This window comes from Rhinopithecus roxellana, chromosome 16 (assembly GCF_007565055.1).
Source record: "Rhinopithecus roxellana isolate Shanxi Qingling chromosome 16, ASM756505v1, whole genome shotgun sequence".
Lineage (NCBI taxonomy): Eukaryota > Metazoa > Chordata > Mammalia > Primates > Cercopithecidae > Rhinopithecus > Rhinopithecus roxellana.
In genome coordinates this window covers 88,328,024-88,348,905 of record NC_044564.1, presented here as the reverse complement: position 1 = coordinate 88,348,905, position 20,882 = coordinate 88,328,024, and the positions used below count along the sequence as shown (strand labels likewise).

The window sequence follows — 20,882 nt, the reverse complement described above, 5'->3', positions numbered from 1 at the left end:
TGACTGAGAAATTCTAAACAGGGGAATGATGAGATCAGACCCGAATTTAAACAGATCATTTTGTGAACCATGTGGAAGACAGATAGCCGAGCAAAAGATCAGCAAAAGGGAGGGTCCACGGCTCCTGCATGAATCCCAGCAAGCAGTGACTGAAACAGAAGTAAGGAGAGGATGCGGCAATTCAGGAAATGTCAAAGCAGATGCAGGAAGGGGAAGAACCAAAGATGACTCCCAAGTTCTACCGTGGATGACTGGCAGGGCCACTGGTGGCACCAGGTGGCAAGTACAACACAGGAGGACCAGCCAATTTAGAGAAGATGAAGACATCTGTAGATCAGAAATGCCAAATCTGACGTGCAGGTGCACATCCAAGTAGAGAGGACAGGGTGGAGAGCTCGGTGAAGGGGATTTGTCTGGAGAAATACATTTCAGGATAGCTGAGACTTCAGCACAGATCTGCCAGGAGAGTGTGAGAATCACAGTACAGATGGAACCCGTAGGAGGCAACAGAGGCAAGGAGGAGGAAAAGAAAGACTACAGCACACTGACATGTGGAAAGCCAGGCGGGAGGGCCCCGGCGAGGAGAGGAGGAGTATGATGAGGCGGAAAACCAGCCACAAGATCAGCTCTCACGGGCATCCATGGTCTTGACAAAAGCAATCTTATGACAATGAGATTCAAGGGAAGGAAGTTAAGTGTCAGGGATGTGACAGGAGCTACCACAAGATGGTAGTCAGAAGAATATGGGGCAGATCTGTTCATATTTACAAACTGAGGGCCACGAACCGAGAGAGAGGGAGATATTACACAGAAGTCCCACCAGATGTGTTCAATGACAAAGGTTCAAGAAGGCCAGGAATACTCCAGTGTCAGGCTAGAAAAGAAATAAAAATGGGAAAATAAATGTGTAGATGAGGAAAGAGAAGCTGAGGAGGACCATGCCTGAAGGTGTCAATATTCTGGCAGAAAGAACCTGGTAAGAGAAAGCAGTGTGAAATTGAGCAGAGCCAGGAGAGAGCGATGAGTGTTCACAGTAACTGGGAAGGAGAATAGAATGATACTGCCCGCAGGGAGGGGCTGCCTACAGTCAGACACCAGCATTTTTCAGATCAGTTTTACTGAAATATTTCGCATGGAATAAAATCCCATCAATTTTAGCATATAATTCAGTGAGTTACAATATGTAGCCTACAAATGTAGGCATTTCTGATCTACAGACGTCTTCATCTTCCCTAAATTGGCTGGTCCTCCTGTGTTGTACTTGCCACCTAGTGCCACCAGTGACCCTGCCAGCCTCCAATAGTGTAACTACTATCACAATCAAGAAAATATCACATTCCCATCACCCCAGAGTCCCATTGTGTCCGTTTCCCACCGCAGTCCCAGATAACCACAAGTCTGCTTTCTATCACTATTGTTTTGCCTTTTCTAGAGTTTTATATAAACGTGATCAGACAGATTTCCTTTGGGTTTGACTCTTTGCTTAAGATAACACTTTGAGATGCAAACTTATTGCAAAGATTAGTAGTATATTTGTAAATCATACATCTAATAATAGACTTGCATCTGGAATATATTAAAAATCATTAGAATGCAGGCCAGGTGCGGTGGCTCACGCCTGTAATCCCAGCACTTTGGGAGGCCGAGGTGGGTGGATCACTTGAGGTCAGGAGTTCAAGACCAGCCTGGCCAACATGCTGAAACTCTGTTTCTACCAAAAATACAAAAATTAGCTGGGCATGGTGGCGCATGCCTGGAGTCCCAGTTGCTCAGGAGGCTGAGGCAGGAGGATTGCTTGAACCTAGAAAGCAGAGGTTGCAGTAAGCTAAGATCATGCCACTGCACTCCAGACAAAGCGAGGCTCTGTCTCAAAAAACCAAAACAAAAACCCTGAGAACTCAATGATGAAAAGACAAATAACCCAATTTTAAAATGAGCAAAGGATTTGAGGAGGCATTTATCCAAAGAAGGTCTAAAAATGACGAATAAGCATAGCAAAAGATATTCAACATCATCAGTCGTCAAAGAAATGCAAATCGAAACAAAATGAGAAACCTCATTAAGCTCACTAAGATGGAGAAAATAAAAAAACAGACAATAACGAGCATTGGTAAGGATGTGGAGAAATCAGAACCTTTACACGTTGCTGGGGGGAATGTAAACTGTGCAGCTGCTGTGGAAACAGTTTGATGGTCCTCAAAAAGCGAAGCATAGGTCAATTACAGTGGCTCATGCCTGTAATCCCAGCACTTTGGAAAGCCAAGGCAGGCAGATCACTTGAGGTCTGGAGTTTGAGACCAGCCTGGCCAACATGGTGAAACCCCATTTCTACCAAAAATACAAAAATTAGCCGGGTGTGGTGGCACACACCTGTCATTCTAGCTACTCAGGAGGTTAAGGCAAGCGAATCACTTGAGCCTGGGAGGCAGAGGTTGCAGACAGTCAAAATCATGCCACAGGTCTGGGCAAAGGAGTGAGACTCTAAAAAAGTCAAAAAAAGAAAGAAAGAAAGAAAGAAAGAAAGAAAGAAAAGAAAAGAAAAGAGAAGAGAAGAGAAGAGAAGAGAAGAGAAGAGAAGAGAAGAGAAGAGAAGAGAAGAGAAGAGAAGAGAAAAGAAAAGAAAAGAAAAGAAAAGAAAGAAAGAAAGAAAAGAAAAAGGAAGAAAAAAAAAATCTAAGCACAGACCTACTACATGACCCAGCAATTCTACTCCCAGCCATATACCCATGGAAAATGAAAACATCCACACAAAACTTACACACAAATGTTCATAACAACATTATTTATAATTGTCAAAAGGTAGAAATAACCCAAGTGTCCACCAACTGATGAAAAGAGCAATAAAAATGTCATATATTCACACAATGGGATATCATTCAGTCATTTAAAAAAAAATGCAGTAGGCTGGGTATGGGGCTCATGCCTGTAATCCCAGTACTATGGGAGGCCGAGGTGGCAGGATGCTTGAGGCCAGGAGTTCGAGACCAGCCTGGGCAACATGGTAAAATCCTGTCTCTAAAAAAAAATTAAAACATTAGCCCAGTGTGGTGGTACGTGACTATAGTCCTAGCTACTAAGGAGGCTGAGGCAGGACGATTGCTTGGGCCCAGAAGTTCAAAGTTACAGTGAGCTATGATCGTGCCACTGACTGCACTCCAGCCTAAGAGACAGTTTCTTTTCTTTTCTTTCTTTTTTTTTTTTTTTTTTTTAAAAAGGAATAAAGTACAGATACATGTTACAACATGGAAGAACCGTGAAAGCACTATACTCAGTGAAAGAAGACAGACACAAAGACCACATGTTGTGTGGTTTTATGTGGTGGCGGCGCCTGTAGTCCCAGCTACTCGGGAGGCTGAGGCAGGAGAATGGCGGGAACCTGGGAGGCGGAGCTTGCAGTGAGCCGAGATCGTGCCACTGCACTCCACCCTGGGCAACAGAGTGAGACTCTGACTCAAAAAAAAAAATAATAATAAATGTCCAGAATAGGCAAATCCATAGAGACAGAAATCATATTAGTGGTTGGCCAAGGGGTTGTAGACAGAAAGAAGTGGACAGTGACTGCCAATGCAGACATGGCTTCTTTTTGGGGTGGCAGGGGCTAGAGTCTCAAAGACACAGCAAGAGGGTCAGGAAGAGAAGCTGACCCTGGACAAGGGCTGTGAGCAAGAGATATAAGAAACCAAGATGCTGGACATAGCTGGGACTGCTGCTAGCAAGCTCTCTGCTTCTTTTTCTTTTTTGTTGAGATAGGGTCTTACTCTGTCGCACGAGCTGGAGCACAGTGGCACAGATCAAGGCTCACTGCAGCCTCACTGCAGATATCCCAGGCTCAAGCAATCCTTCCACTTCAGCCTGTCGAGTAGCTGGGACTACAGGGGCATGCCACCACACTCAGTTAGTTTTTTTCATTTTTTATAGAGATAGGGTCTCACTATGTTGCCCTGGTCTCGAACTCCTGAGCTCAAGTGATCCTCCCACCTTGGCCTCCCCAAGTGTTAGGATTACAGGCATGAGCCACCACACCCAGCTCAAGCCCTCTGTTTCTGACCAAGAATGTCTTGGAAGGAACTTGCCTGGCACGAAATCTGGTGCCAGATTTGGCTGGGCAGGGGGTGGTGGCAGTTTCCAGGCAAAATGTCTTAAGGGTGATATTCTCTAGGTTGAGGAGCCCTCGGTGTACAGTTAGAGTGCAACAACAGTGTCTGATCTGCCATGATTGGAGGGGGAAGACATGGGACTAGGACTAGGACACGGCACTAATTCACACATGTGTCACCACGGCATTCAGTGGAAGGTGAATATGCTAAGCAGAAAGTGATGGAGAAAGCCTGGTTAGAAACAGGGCTGACATTATGAACTCACAGGGTAGGAAGTAAGCTAGAAAATGTTTACACTCTCATTTTTAAGACTGACATTATGCTGCTTATTTAAAATAAAACTAGAGCATTCTAGTTCTAAGCACAGTTAGCAGGCCGGGCACAGTGGCTCATGCCTGCAATCCCAGCAGTTTGGTAGGCCGAGGCGGGTAGATCATATGAGGTCAGGAGTTCGAGACCAGCCTGGCCAACATGGTGAAACCCGGTCTCCCCTAAAAATACAAAAATTAGCCCAGTGTGGTGGTACACGCCTGTAGTCCCAGCTACCTGGGAGGCTGAGGCAGGAGAATCACTTGAACCCAGGAGGCAGAGGTTGCAGTGAGCCAAGATCACACCACTGCACTCCAGCCTGGGTGACAGAGCGAGACTCCATCTCAGAATAATAGTAATAATAATAAAGCACAGTTAGCAAAGACACTACTACTGAGCTTCTCTTTGCTTGCTCTATTCCAGGTCTCTCTCCCAGAGATACCGTAAGTGCCAGCACTACCAACACGGTATCTTTCAGATCCCATTCAGACTGTGTCTGCCTTTCCCTTGCTGGCCTCTGTTCCTGCTCCTGCTGGCAGGGTCATCCATTCCAGGTCAATCAGGAAGAATTCTGCTTGGCAGTCCCACTCACTCCATGGGAGGAGCCAAACTAAAAGCAATCCTGTAACAAGGAAGGAGCACAAACCTCCCACAACTTACATCCCTTTCTTCCCAGCAATATGACAGGAGACCTACTCCTAATCTGTGAAAAAAAGACAGAAGCTGGGTGTGGTGGTGCGCACCTGTAGTCCCAGCCACTCGGGAGGCTGAGGCAGGAGAAGGAGAATCAATTGAGCCCAGGAGTTTGCATCTGTACTGCACATGATCACACCTGTGAATAGCCACTGCACTCCAGCCTGAGCAACAGAGCAAGACCCTGTCTCTTAAAAAAAAAAAGAAAGAGACAGAAAAACTATTCTTGAGCCCCAAGAGATTCCAGCAGATTCCTCAGAATTCTAAGCTTTCCAGTTTTATTTTAAAACAAACAGGGAACAGAGAAGGAGACTGACTGGAAGATATAAACAAGCAGAAATCCTTTTGAGTTCAGTTTGTATTTTATTTCATTTAACAACCTCACATATAAATTAAAAGGAGCAAAGAAAAAATTTCTTATCAAATGCAGGTTTTCAAGACTTAAAGCTTAAAATCCAGCACAATGAATCTGTATACATTAACCATTAAGAACATTTAGCTAATGTCACACACATGATGCCTCACATGCATGATGATGGATGGTGACAATGATGACCACCACTAGCAAGACAGACATTTTTATTACACTTTGAAGGATCAAATATCAATCTGTTTAAAGTGGTTATCTCTGAGAAGTGGGATTATAAGTACCTTTCATTTTCAGATGACATATTTCTGTACTGATTAAATTTTTTCTAATTATTTTTATAATAAAAAAGAATTTTAAAAAAGATAACATAGGCTTCTAGTTAAGACAGTAAAAATGCAATAGACATATGAAGACTACAAAGATTAATAAAATCAGAGGGTTCAGTCAAACTACCTCATCTTGTCTGTCTCTCTTTTTTCCCCAATATTTGGATTATGTTTAGAAAGAAAAAAAAAAAAAGAAACAGAAGAATATTTTTAATCTACTTACCTTCCAGGCCCCTAACATTATATTTTCTAAAGCTAAATAAGTATATAGATTTTAGGAAGTTTTTCTTAGCTCTTACTAAACTATTATATAATGACTTATTAAGAAAAAAATATATGAAGTGAACTTCAATTAACACTAACATGTAAGGAGAAATTCCTTCTTTGGAGGGTTCATAGAATCAGAACCACTCCCTCCCGCTATGACAATATAGGTGAAAGTCAGAAATAAACAAAGTCCATCTTTCTATTTATTTACAGTTGATACCCAACTTAATTTAAAAAAAAGAAGATGTCAGAAAGATCAAGTCATCTGATCACCAACCTAGCTCCAGCAAGGTTACATGGTACACGTCACACACAATGAAGCCTCAAAGTGCCTGAAATGCTACAGCGCTTCTCAGATGGAAGCTGGCTCCAGGCACTGCATGACACCTACCAGCACCTCTAGCCCTAGTCCGGACACAGGCACCAGGCACAGCCGTCACAAGGACCACAGGCTGAGCAGCAGCTGCAACAGCCACCCAGGTGTCCATCCGGGAAACCCAAGAAAAAGGACTGTTCAGTTCCTGTCTGTCTCGAAGGGCCCTGATCTACTACTAGACTGGTTCACTGTGGGGTCTGCTGTGCGTTCCAACCCTGAAGGTGACATGGTTCCTGTGATGAGAAGACCAAACTGACAGCCCTACCATCGTTGCTCCTGGAGATCCTGATGCTACCGTCCTCACTACTCTCTCAGAGCCAGACCCAACTGCTGGCCCTAAAGGACATGTTTTAAAAGTACCACTCAATGACTTCTGGTTGAGGACAATAAGACATAAAAAATACAGTTAAAGATACCCCTGGGTAAAATTTAAGGTGAATGACCGGGCGCGGTGGCTCACGCCTGTAATCTTAGTACTTTGGGAGGCTAAGGCAGGCGGATTACCTGAGCTCAGGGGTTTGAGACCAGCGTGGGCAACAAGGTGAAACCCCGTCTCTACTAAAATACAAAAAATTAGCCGTGCGTGGCAGCAGCGTGTACCTGTAGTCCCAGCTACTCGGGAGGCTGAGGCAGGAGAACTGCTTGAACCCAGGAGGCAGAGGCTGCAGTGAGCCGAGATTGCGCCATTGCACTCCAACCTGGGCAAGGGAGCAAAACTCTGTCTCCAAAAAGAAAAAAATGGAGGTGAATCTAAAAGTTTTCTTGATATGGCCTGATAGATTGTCCCCGGTATACGGGTGCCTTAGGGAAAGATAAAGCTGGCAAAAGATTACCAAAAATAAGTGAATCAGAGTGGTAAGATGATAAATACACAAAGACATTTAAATCAAAAGGAAGAAATGCCAGGGCTAGGAATGAGAGGGAGCTCCTAAGATGATGCAGAAGAAAGCAAGCGTACTTTAGGGGAAGCTCCAAGAGAGGATCATACAGAGAAGACGGCGTTCCATGGATGACAGTGCAGCCTGGCTCAGGGCCCAGCCAGGCCCTAGGACAACCAGATGATGGGGTCAGAAAGGGCTGGAGGAGGACAAGTACTCCTAGGGGAGGCTCACCACGCAGAGATAGGGTCTTTCAAAAAGACTGGGAACTGCCGTGTAGACAGAGTAAAACGGACTAAACCTAACTAGAAAGTAGAACTGCTGGTAGTGAAGTCTCAGGAAAGGGTCAGCCCACATAAAATCTGCAAGCTGGGGTGTCCCAGACAAGGAGGCAGAAGGAGCTCAAAGGGCTCAGTGGTTGGGAATACTTGGCAATCACAAACAACTGGCAGGGATGGAAACTCAAAATATATGAAATTGAATATGAAGTTCAGGAACACAAAAACCATCAAAATGAATACAATGACCTGGCACTAAACAGGTCCAACTTAAATGTTATTATATCCAAATATGAGGTCAATAGAATGTAGAACACCCAAGTGACAAAAAGCCTTCTATAAAGTGTTCTAAAAACCCAAGATTCAAGAAAACCAGAGGCAACAAGAAATTATGTTTTTAAAAAAATAAAGCCAGCAAACATCTATAAAACATACTAAAAAATTAAAACAACAAAATGCCCACCCAAGATAAACAATTCCCGTACCCAGTGAGGACACAAAATCATACAATTTTTAAAACCCCAAAAAGCACATTTTGAAAAACTGCTCACTTAACAGCCAGGGGGCCCTGCCCAGGATGTATTGCCATAGCCACAGGCCCCCTCTGATGAGCACGGGCCACACCAGCTATGCAGGGCACCCACAGGCTCACTAAACCTTATGACCAGGCAGACTGAATGGCCGACCACTCCCAGGGCACAGGAGGAGGTAGGCACGGCGGCACCACCTGAAGGGACACAGAGGCTGGGCTTGGGACTGGAGCCCATGCTCTGTGGGCTCAGCTCCCTGGGTACCAGGCTGCCTGACGCCTTCCATTTCTCTCATGCAACACTGCCAGCCACACCAAAACCATCAAAGGAGCACAGAAGCCCAGAGTAACACAAGCAGTGGGAGCCTCTTCAAAAGACCAATATGCATCCAACCCACTTTTCATTACTGTAAATACAATCACGAATCTTCCTAATTATAACACTGAGTCCAAAAATACATTGAAAGGATATTCAATGTATTTTCCTTATTAAAGATATGACCCTTTGAAGAAATACTGCCATTGGAAAAAGTTTAAATGAGCAAGGAAATGAGATGCACTCCTGTAATGCCTTCCCCATTGTTTGGGAGTGAGTGTACATTTCAGGAGTGTATCTCAACTCTTCCTGGTACATAAAAGATTCTCTTACATTTCCAATCAAACAGAGTAACTTAGTTACAGCAAATTAAGGTAAACGCAGCCTCAGGCTTGGGTGCCTGTGCAGCCCTGGGGTTTTACCCATCGTGGCCCAGCCCGCTCTGTATCATCTGCTGCCAGGCTCCCTGCTCTGCAGGACCTGGGCCTGGGTAGAGACAGAGGTCACACTCCAGCCCAGCCTCTAGGCATCTCCAGGACTACAGTGAGGAATCTCAAGAGCCAGGTCTCCCGAGGAATAGGGAGTAACACATAACTCTTGTTTTCTTACTCTCATTATAGAACTGACCACATCTTAGAAACTACCTGACCCCTAACACCACCCTACAATTTTACATGTTACATGAAATGGCCCAACTGTCCTGAACATAAATGAAATATTCTTTGCAACTAAACCTAAGAAATTCGACACCCACCTTAGTAGCAACTCTTACAGTTACCACTGACGTATGAAAAAGTCACCTTACGTCCTATTTCCTACTGCCTTCTACCAATTTTAGGCTCTAAGTATGTCTAACATGGCAGTCATAACCTAGTAATAAGCACGATCTACTACTAACTAATAAAGCAGGACAAAACAGAATGTGGCTCCCGTCCCAGCTTTCCTCTTTGCAGATACCACCCAGCGATTTAACAGTTGTTCTTCCCTGTGCTTCTGGCCCCCAGAGCCCCAAGGCAGACATGCTATTCTTTCAGCACACCCCAGGGCTGTGGAGAGTCAGGGAGGACTTCACAATGTCTAACCGATGTAGCTGGTTCAACGACAGGTGGAGAGTTAAAAATTCACAGTGAATGAATGAATGCATGTAGTGAAATTTGTAAAGACACATGTTTAAAAGATGAGTCTAAGAATGCTACTTATAAACAAAACAAATAAAAATTCATAGTGCTACCAACATACTGAAGATTTGGAATCACATAAATTATCCACTACCAATGACTTCCTATCCATGGTATTTTGTGATTTTCATCAGATGGTAAAAAGAGAAATTTTCTCATGATTTTTATTGGTTCCCTTTCTAACACAGTATACTGGAAAAACAGCTGTTAAGGACACGTGATTTTGCATCCTCAAGCTTAATCTTTCTTGGTCCATCCCTTTTATCATATTATATTTGTACTATTTCGCCAAAGCCAAATTTATTATTGTTCACAGAGGGTTGGTGTTCTATGAAGTTACTATCTAATCAATTCAAAGCACCTTTGAAAATGCAATACCATAATCTTAAACCTGTCATCATTTCAACACAATACAAAAACACAAAGAATATTTCAGAAAATAAAACTCAGAATATTATGGAGATATGTAACAACTATCCAAATTTTCCAAAGATGCAATTGGTTTTATAACTGGGAAAAAAGAAAGAGACTAAATAGCAGGTGGGATACATGCAATTCTGCAGCACATCCATCAGTCATGCTCATGGGGAGAAAACCACATCCAATTTCCCCTATGTACATTAAAATTACTGAAACAGTGCTGCATACAAAAATGTGAATGAAGAGTCAAAACATTAAAGTGGGCCAGGTGCGGTGGCTCACACCTGTAATCCCAGCACTTTGGGAGGCCGAGGTGGGTGGATTACCTGAGGTCAGCAGTTTGAGACCAATACGGCCAACATGGTGAAAACCCCTCTATTAAAATACAAAAATTAGCCGGCATGGCAGCAGGTGCCTGTAATCCCAGCTACGTGGAAGGCTGAGGCAGGAGAATTGCTTGAACCCGGGAGGCAGAGGTTGCAGTGAGCCAAGATCTCACCCCTGACTCCATTCTGGGTGACAGAGCAAGACTCTGTCTCAAAAAAAAAATTTTAAGTGGCTAACAAATGCAGTTTCTGAACTTATCTCAAAACCAGGTGCGCTTGCATTTCAGGTTTGACTTTAAAATCCTACAACTTATCAAGTCATCTGAAAAATAATTTAGGATTTCTTCTCCAATATGCCATAAAAGTGCTCAGTTAATATCAAAATGCATCCATAAAGCTTGACTGGATCCTGAGTAAAAAAAAAAAACCTATAAATGACTCTGAAAAAATCTGAATGTGAACTTAATATTAAATGATATTAGACACTGCACTCCAGCACAGGTGACAGAGCAAGACCTTGTCTCAAAAAAAAAAAAAAAAAAAAAAGATATTGGAGAATTATTATTAATTTAGTTGATGTCATAAGACTAACATCATAAAGTAACAAAATGTCCTTATTTTTAGGAAGTGATGGAGCAAGCTGAAGTGGTGGAGCAAGCTGACATTTCCATGGGTGAAGTGTTATATCTGCAACTTACTTCCAAAGAGTTTTTGTTAAACAAAACACAGACATATACTTTATGGCAAAATGTTTATAATTGTCAGACCAAGATGGTGGATATATGGATACACATTCTCTATTGTTTCCACATTTCAATACTTAAAGATTTTCTTAACAAAATTTAGGAAAAACACACATGTAATGATGTTATTCACCTGGCAATAAATTGAGCTGGTTTTCCAATAATTTTTCAAACAGCTCTTCACTTCTAACCCTGTGACATATGAAGCAGGGCTAGTTTAACTTAGACATACACATATAGCCAGAGACCTTGGGAGTATCTCACCCCTGCTCTTCAAAACAAAATAAATCTTGTAGGAAACAAGCCTTCATTTGTGTCTCGCTTATAAAAGCATAATGCTTAACAGATCTACTGAGCACAGGTGCAGTGCTCTGAAGTCCAGCTGATGACACGCTGCATTTCCCCAATCCGCATTTCAGTCATGGCATAACCGGGAGCTTAGGGTCCAGATGAAAGATCACATCACTTCATTCATGAAAACATACAGGAGGGATTCTGTGGCCAGAAATGTAATTTCTAACAAGAGGAGAAAAACTAATTTTTGAACAAGAAGTTGAAAACAGTCCATATCAACCCCTGTTAGGGTGAAAAGGAGAACATTTTATAGCATGCTAGAGATGAAAAAGAAAAAGAGTTTGAAATACCAAGGAACAAAATGAAAGGAGGAAAGGAATTCTACTTAAGCTTTTGGGTATGACCAAAGTTAAAGGTAAATTAAAATGTAGAAGAAAAACTCCCATTTGAAACTAGCCACCAATTAAAATTGTTTATGGAGGGAGGGTAATTACGACAACATTCAGAATGTTACAGCCCTTCAGAAAACACCCAATTTAACCGCCACCCTTTACTATAAGGAAGCAGTCCCAGGGCGGGAAGCAGATACAAAGTCTAGGTTCCCCATCTTCCCATTTGCCCAAGTCAAGAAAGGCATTTGAACCTGACAAATGATCATTGCAATCACAAGAGTCACTAACAATTCCAAGCTGAAGTTTTCCAGTGCCTCGTGCCAATCTCACTCATTACTCCTATGCTCACATCAAACACAGACACCTTCCACTGTAGAAAATCAGTTAAGTGCCTCCCTCTCTGATGTTTGTGACTATCACAAACACGAAGGGAATCAAAAGAGAGAAAAATTATATTAAGTTTTAATAAAACAGTACAAATGGATCATTTATCTAATGAATTTGAGTCTCCCCCATCATCCAAAAGCTTTAGATTATTTTATAATTGTAGAAAATTAGTTACAAAATTTGTCAACTATGCAAAAGATGTTACTCTAAGTGACAAGTAACTATACTACCTAGAGAAAAAATTAAAATTTTTAAGTAAGAAAATTAATATATAAAACATCAGCTCAAAGATTTCCTTCTATCTAGATACAAGGCACAAAGAACTCCTTAAGGGAAATTTTCAAGGACATTTATACATTTACCTAACATATAGGTGTTGAGAACAAAGGATGGTAGCATTGTTGCTTGCTTTTTAAGGCAGTGCATATCCTGAAATCATGGGAAAACATGATATTGCTAACTTTGTAGCACCACCAATAAAGGGCCTAACATGTTATTAAAGTAACAGCAGGCCGGGCACAGTGGCTCACGCCAGTAATCCCAGCACTTTGGCAGGCTGACGCAGGCGGATCACGAGGTCAGGAGATCGAGACCATCCTGGCGAACACGGTGAAAATTTTTAGTAGTGAAACTACTAAAAACACAAAATATTAGTCAGGCGTGGTGGTGGGTGCCTGTAGTCCCAGCTACTCGGGAGGCTGAGACAGGAGAATGGCGTGAACCCAGGAGGCGGAGCTTGCAGTGAGCCGAGATCGCGCCACTGCACTCCAGCCTGGGCAACAAAGCACGACTCCATCTCAAAAAAAAAAAATTAAAAAAAAAAAAAAAAAACCCCGTAATAGCAAACTCACAGTTGATTATTACAAATGCTAGAAAAATACAGTGAAATTTGTACCTTTAGTGAGGCTAGTGGATGTTCTGGACCAAGTAAACTCCAATGAAAGGAAGCCAGATCTTCATCAGGCAGAATGTGATTTCCTGGAATATAAACATGGATAACATAAAAGCAATCATCTTAAGTAACACAGGGAAACATTTAAAAGCACTGCATCTATAGTAGAAAACTTTCAAACAGAAACTGAGAACAACTCTTCATCTCTTAACATAAAGCAACATACAGCAGGCAGAATCCTTGCAGCTGCCTCAAGAATGACGGGAATTTCTAGTGGAGTCCCAGCAGCATTCAACCTAAGAACTGCATAAAACTGAAGCCACCTCACAGCACAGTATTAAAAATAAACACCAGTTTGCAAAAGGTCAGTCTGACAATGTCAGGCTATCAAACACCAGTTAGATTCAAGTTTTCATTTGTTCATGAAATGGCTGTGGTTCGAGCTTTCATCTGTTCATGAAATAGCTATGGTTCAAAATTACATAAAAACACCAAATGTGAAACCTGCACAATTATAAAATCTTTCTTAGCAAGATTAAATGACAATGACTGCTGATTGTAACATGAATCAACACCCTTCTCCCATAATTTCCATCACCACCCACAAACATACGTGAAAAGGCCCATCCTATAATAATACGCATGAGGCCATTAAGCTGCTCATCCTATCACCAGTGCTGTCACAGTCTACAAACAAAACTGTATTCAATGGAGAAACTGTATTTGGGGGGAACACTCTACTTTCACAATCATGTTCGTATGCCTGGTATACCTGATCTTTAGTAGGTTAGCTATCTCACTGAAATCTCCAAGCAGTAATTTCCCACATAACCGTGATTTTTATAACATGACTTAATCACCTCCACATTATGAGAGCAGATTCATTAATTTGCTACTAACAGAAGGCAAAACAAAGTAAGACCATTCGGAATATTGCTACATTATAATATAGGTTGAGCATCTGTAGTCCAAAAATCCAAAATGATGCAAAATCTGAAACTTTTTCAACATCAACATGATGCCACAAGTGGAAAATTCCACACCTCTGCTCATAAGATGGGACGCAGTCAAAAGGCAGTCAAAACTTTGTTTCCTGCACAAAATTATTTAAAATGTTTTATAAAATTACCTTTAGGCTATGTGTATAAGGTATATATGAAACATAAATGACTTTCATGCTTAGACTTGGGTCCCATCTCTAAGATACTTCATTAGGCATATGCAAATACTTCAAAATACTTCTGGTCCTAAGCATTTCAGGTAAGGGACACTCCACCTGTATTCCAAACACACAAACACACAATCCAGAGGTACTGAACTCCCGTAATGTCCAAATGAGCAAATCTGAACCATAACTGCCCAGGTTTGCTGTGCTTGATATTGTTTTCCTCTGTTAAGGGATTGCACAGAATTTCACGGTGAAGAATGAAGTGTCTGGCCAGGCGCGGTGGCTCACGCCTGTAATCCCAGCACTTTGGGAGGCCGACACGGGCGGATCGCGAGGTCAGGAGATCGAGACCATCCTGGCGAACATGGTGAAACCGCGTCTCTACTAAAAAATACAAAAAATTAGCTGGGCGAGGTGGCGGGCGCCTGTAGTCCCAGCTACTCGGGAGGCTGAGGCGGGAGAATGGCGTGAACCCGGGAGGCAGAGCTGGCAGCGAGCCGAGATCGCACCACTGCACTCCAGCCCGGGCGACAGAGCGAGACTCCGCCTCAAAAAAAAAAAGAAGAATGACGTGTCTGAAATTTTGGAAGCTTCAATTTGAAGTAATATTAAAGGCAACTCGAGCATTAGTAACAGTCCCTGTGAAAACTTGGGTGAAATACTGAAATGAATATTCCAACATTCCTAAAACAAAATACTTTATATAGCTATACTTTCCATTACAGAAGGGAAAAGAAAAATAAGCTTTCTCATTGAGCACAGTGAAACTTTTCCCGCCTGGCCAACATGGTGAGAATTAGCCAGGCGTGGTGGCACACACCTGTAATCCCAGCTACTCGGGAGGCTGAGGCATGAGAATCACTTTAACCTGGGAGGCAGAGGTTGCAGTGAGCCAAGATCACACCACTGCACTCCAGCCTGGGCAACAGAGAGAGACTCCATCTCAAAAAACAACGATGACAACAAAAACTCAGGAGCTTACCTATACCTTCACTAAACTTTTTGAAGAGATTCCAAGCCCTAAATTAAATTGACAACATATTGCAATTGATTTTGTTTTTCACTTATTTCAAAACTTCACAAACTAACAAGCTAGAAAAGTATCAGTTGGCATCATTTTCCAAATACCATATTCAATGTTTCTTCAACAAGATAAACAGTATTCTTCCATTTATCAAATGAGCTGAGGCATCCATATTCTAAGAGCATGTGATTTTCACATTCAAAGTCAATTAATATGCCAAGCTATTTTGCATAGCATTTAAGCAAATATGGAACTTTCCATATAATGTGACACTGCCATACTCACTTTTAACATCAGAGGAAATGTCCTTTTATATTTTAATATTTGAAAATATATTTAAAAGATTAGTTTTAATCCCCAAATCCCCAAAGGCACAAGAGTTCCCTTACTAAGCACTGTATTTGCGATTAGATTCAAACAAACACAACTTGTGAAATCACAATTTTGTTGACTGACTGATAATAGTAAAACATGAAATGCTTTCACAAGATAATATATAAAAAATTGTGTGGCCAGGCGCGGTGGCTCATGCCTGTAATCCCAGCACTTTGGGAGGCTCAGGCAGGTGGATCGCCATGAGCTCAGGAGTTGGAGACTAGCCTGGCCAACATGGTGAAACCCTGTCTTGACCAAAAACACACACCCAAAAAACTAGCCGGACGTGGTGGCAACTACTTGGGAAGTTGAGATGGAAGGATCGCTTGAGCCTGGGAGGCGGAGGTTGCAGTGAGCTGAGATTGCACCACTGCACTCCACTATAGGCAACAGAGTGAAAACCTGTCTCAAAAAAAAAAATGCTGGGTGCGGTGGCTCACACCTGTAATCCCAGCAAAGACAGAGGTGGGTGGATTGCTTGAGCTCAGGAGTTCAAGACCAGCCCGGTCAACATGGTGAAACCCTGTCTCTACTAAAAATACAAAAATTAACCAGGTGTAGTGGCAGGCGCCTGTAATCCCAGCTTTCAGGAGCCTGAGGCATGAGAACTGCTTGAACCATGGAGGCGGAGGTTGCAGTGAGCCAAGATCACACTATTGTACTCCAGCCTGGGCAATAAAGTGAGATTCCATTAAAACAAACAAACAAAAAAATTGTCCAAAGATATCTTAAAGATGAAAAGTTGAACAGCACAGCCTCTGCAGCCCATGGGCTGGCAGTTTGCTGATCTTTTGAAGTTTCTTTCCTACCCAGTCCCCATTTTCTGATAAAGTTTCTAGGAGGTCTGTTAGGTATATATCCTACGGCTTATTGGCTTAAAATGTACTCTCATTTGAGACCAACTGGGAGAAAGAGAAATCAATAGCGCAACTGTTTTGATACTGAATATTGGATTGACAAGTGTCTTTGAAATAAAGAACCAGTCCCTCCAAAAAAATAAAAATAAATTGTGACTCCTTCACTACAATTTCTAGTTGTGTAAAACTGTTTTGGAGTGTTTATAAAAATCTTTCTGATAACTAGGCATTTCTAAAACTAATCCACAATATAATCCCCTCTTGAACAGGACTGGATTGGACGGCTAGCCTCTACGGAATATATACTGCAAGGCAGCACAGTAACTAAGCACTGGAGACCACGCAGCTTCCCAAACTGGACTTGTGTGTCCGAAACAGCCCCAAATCCCATCCGATTCATGGATTCTAACCACAGGAGTGCCTCCCTCCAAAACATGTTTACTTACAGTTGGACACGATTCTTATCAACTCTAAGCAAACTAGAGCTGAATATTAAAGTAGGGTGAGACAAGCACAATGAAAGCATAAGAAAAGGTAGCTGACAAAAGAGCAAAGAAAGAAAACACACAATGCAAATATAAAGTGACAGACAAATATATTACCTCTTGGGAAATGTTTTTTTTTTTTTTTTTTTTTTTTTGGAGACAAAGTCTCACTCTGTTGCCCAGACTGGAGTGCAGTGGCGCAATCTCGGCTCACCGCAACCTCTGCCTCCCGGGTTCAAGCCATTCTTGTGCCTCAGCCTCCCAAGTAGCTAGGACTACAGGCACCCGCCACCATGCCCGGCTAATTTTTGTATTTTTAGTAAAGACAGGGTTTCACCACGTTGGCCAGGCTGGTCTCAAACTCCTGACCTCAGGTGAGCCACCTGCCTTGGTATCCCAAAGTGCTCAGATTACAGGCATGGGGGAATTATTTTTAATTAAAGAAAATTAAAATATGTCATAGTGAAAACAAGATTTCACCCTTTCTGGGTATTCAGCATAAGGAATTCCTCCAAGGACATTTTTTAAAGACATGTACACATTTACTTAAAATGTACGTGTTGGAAATAAGGTACGATAGCTTATTTTTGTTTCTCTTCTAAAGTAGTGAGTGTCCTGAAAATGAGGTGAAAACATCATCGTTCTAACCCCATAGCATATTTTCTTCTATTATAAACATAATTTATGTCAAAGGTTTAAATGTCTCATTTACCTAGTGACCATGTGTTGACATCTGTGATTTAGAATGTTAGTTTTTCAAAACCTTAAATAAGTTTATTCACAAAATTAATCTGAACAATTCCTGGATAGAACGATACCAATACCTCAACAAACACTTAAGAACAAAAGTAGCACATTAGCTACGCCAAAAAACAATAGAAAGCAAGGAACGCTAAGGAAGAGCCCACACCTTGGCTCTCTTCAATGTGAGACACACATCCAAAACATTCAAGCACAGAATACTTAAAAGATCAATGTGCGCATCATATGGTCACTCCCTTATAAAATATTTTCACACCGCTCCACCTACCTAAGAGAGCAGCAAAAATAGGAAAACGATTTGGATTCAGGTCCAGTTGCTTGGCAACTTCATGCATCAGATATTGGCTTGTGGTGAGACTTTTCCCGTTCCGGCTCAGTTTTAGGGCATGGGCACTGAAATAGTAGGGGATGTTGCACAGTGCATAATCAGAGTCATATGCAACCAAGCCATGGAAACCATTCTCTCTGCAGAAACCAATCACTTCCTGATGGTGATCCTCAATGCTCTGTGCAACCTGGCAAACGAGAAAAAAACTTCATCAGATGTAGGGTAACACTGTAGCAACAAGCTCAATAAGCAGAAATGTTTGTAGAGAAGCTGAAAAATCACATTTATGGAAACTATCCATGAAAGCCGAACAGTCAAAAAAATGGCATAATAAAGTTTGTGACACATTGCTCCACTAAGAAATTTCTGTGGGACATTGCATTTAAATAATTTCCTGTCAGTAAGTTATAATCCCATCTAGACTACAAATCAATTTTCAATTGTTGTCAAGCTCAAAGATCACCCTGCTTGAAAACACACAAAGCCAGCAGACCCCATGACAGTATTTTCAAGGAAGAGACGGGGAGAAAGACACAAGAAAATAAAGAGGTGGGAAAGAGGGAGACAGAAAGAAGCCACCCAGTGTCAATGAAACCAAACCATTTCTTCAAAGTAGATCAAATGCGTCAGGTGAAATCATCAGAATTTTAAAAATAAAATAAAAGTATGATCCCTCGCCTACCTGTCAACTAGTTATTTATCCTCCTAAAGCCTTCCACACGTGGAGACTGTATAAGGATGCACATGTTCACCCTCAAGGTAACTGCCACAGGCTTATTCTGTGTCCCACACACTATGTCAGGACTAGGTCTACATCAACTGCCTTTTCAGTGATGAAAAATCTAAGACACCCTCTTTACTTCTGCTGAATCCCCACTGAAACATCCACACTACCTCGGATTTCCACAACACACGAAGGAGCAAGCAGAGAAGCAACACCTCTGAGAAGTCAAAGTCCTCTGGACTCTCTAGTCCAAAAAATATAGCAAAAACACCCGGAAAAAATGTTCTAAATGATTTACAGTCCAAGACCACCAAATTCTCTCCTGCTTTTTCACATACTCATTAATACAACTAAAATTCTGGCAGATTTTTTGTTTCTACAATGGATGAGGTAATTTAGAGAACATTAATTTAAACTAAATTAGGTGATTCCAGTAACAAAGGAGTATTAACTCTCCACAGGGCCTTAGAGGAGAAAAATGTGTGCCATTCTTAACCTTAAGTTTTTAAAACTACTGTCCAATGTGTGGCTACACTGAGAGAAAGTTTATATTAAATTAAATTCAAAATTAAGTTCAAGTACTGAGAGGTCACAGGACACCAGAAGCTAACATACTAATTGGACAGCACAGACAGAACATTCTCATTACCTCAGATAATGCTACTGGACATCACTGTAGAGTTTACCTCACTTCTCACCAACTTTCATAATAAAAGCAGTTGCCACATTTTGTTGGAAAGTTAGCTATAATGAAATCTCACTGAGAGGCAAAGCAAACCTTTTCAAGATGCGTACGTAAAAGAAGAAATCACTTTCTGAATTCTTGGTAAATATTTCAATACAAACATTTTACTTCATAAGAAAAAAACACAACAACATCCAATCAGTCAAATAACATTCTATTCTTTAGAAAAGGAAACTGCTGTTTTATCCTTCAATCTAAAAACACTGTACACCAGCTAAAACAGAATAGATTTTTTAAAAATCTAAAATTAGGCCTGCTTCATCCTCTCACTTCTAGAAATGGTAATTTCTAATCCAAGTTCTTTACCTCAAATCCTTGTATTATGTACAACTTTACATTTACAGTGATTTTTAAACAACTTTAAAATCATTAGAAATTACTGGCTTTTTTCCAGACATCTTTAATAGTTAAGTCTGTACACTCTATTAAGAGATACGAAAATGAAAGGAGACAGTAAGTGACCACTCCCTTCTTGGCTCACCCTCCCTCACTCCTCCAAGGAGATCTAGAAAAGGCAGCTTGTTCCTTAGATTCACACATGTTGGGAAGGAAGCTGGGCAGAACTAAAACAGAGGCTAAAAGGAGGTGAGAGCCCAGCCCTGCCCACCTCCATCAGCAGGGACTTCAGAGACAGCCAGCACTCATCTCCCAGTTTCACAGGGTGGTGAACAACGCCTGGGTGAGAAGGGGCTGCTGGCCCACAGTGGAAGCAAAGGCATCTCACAAGAAGTGGCTTTCTAACCAAGCCCTGAAAGGAGGAGCTGGCCCTGGGCAGGACCTCCAAGGAGAGTACCCATGGGGCATAGGAGGGAGACGTACAAATGTCAGGAAGTGAGCCTGGCCTGTTGCCTGGACAGAGGGACCCACTGAGCTCCGACCCTGGGATCAAGAGGAAAAATGGGGGATGATGAAGTCTGAGAGTAGCAGGGATCAGGTCTAATCCGGCAGCTTTCAAGTAATGCGGTCAGTGTTGTAAAACAGCAGGCAATATATTTCAAGAGCTGTAAAACGTTCATACTCTTTAACCCGGTAACCTCACTCCAGGAAATAGAGCCTAAGAAACCAATTCACTAAATAAACAACATTAGAAGCATAAAAAGATCACGGTAGACTCCTAAGGGAAAAAAATAAATTATAGAGATAGACACAGTCACTACACTGTACTGTGGAGAAACAGAAAAAGCTTCAGGTAAAGTATTAAACAAAAGCATTTCAGAATACAATATCATGTATACACAACTATATAAAACTTCATTTGTGGTAAAAGGCTGGAAAGAAAAAGGCAAAGGCCAACATAGTTGTAATCAGGGTGGTGGAATTATGCTTTAAAAATCCCTTTTCAA

General features: G+C 41.7%; 1 protein-coding gene across 2 annotated transcripts in view; it reads right to left on the bottom strand.

Moving 5' to 3' along the window:
* Positions 1–20,882, bottom strand: part of FAM120A (family with sequence similarity 120A) — a 117,363-nt gene that overhangs the window by 79,098 nt on the left and 17,383 nt on the right. For both annotated transcript variants that reach the window (XM_010375119.2, XM_010375120.2), the window contains exons 2-3: positions 18,011–18,257; positions 13,075–13,157 (exon numbers count right to left, since the gene is read on the bottom strand). In XM_010375119.2, the coding sequence (XP_010373421.1) occupies positions 13,075–13,157; positions 18,011–18,257 (330 nt within the window). The remainder of the gene's footprint in view (positions 1–13,074; positions 13,158–18,010; positions 18,258–20,882) is intronic.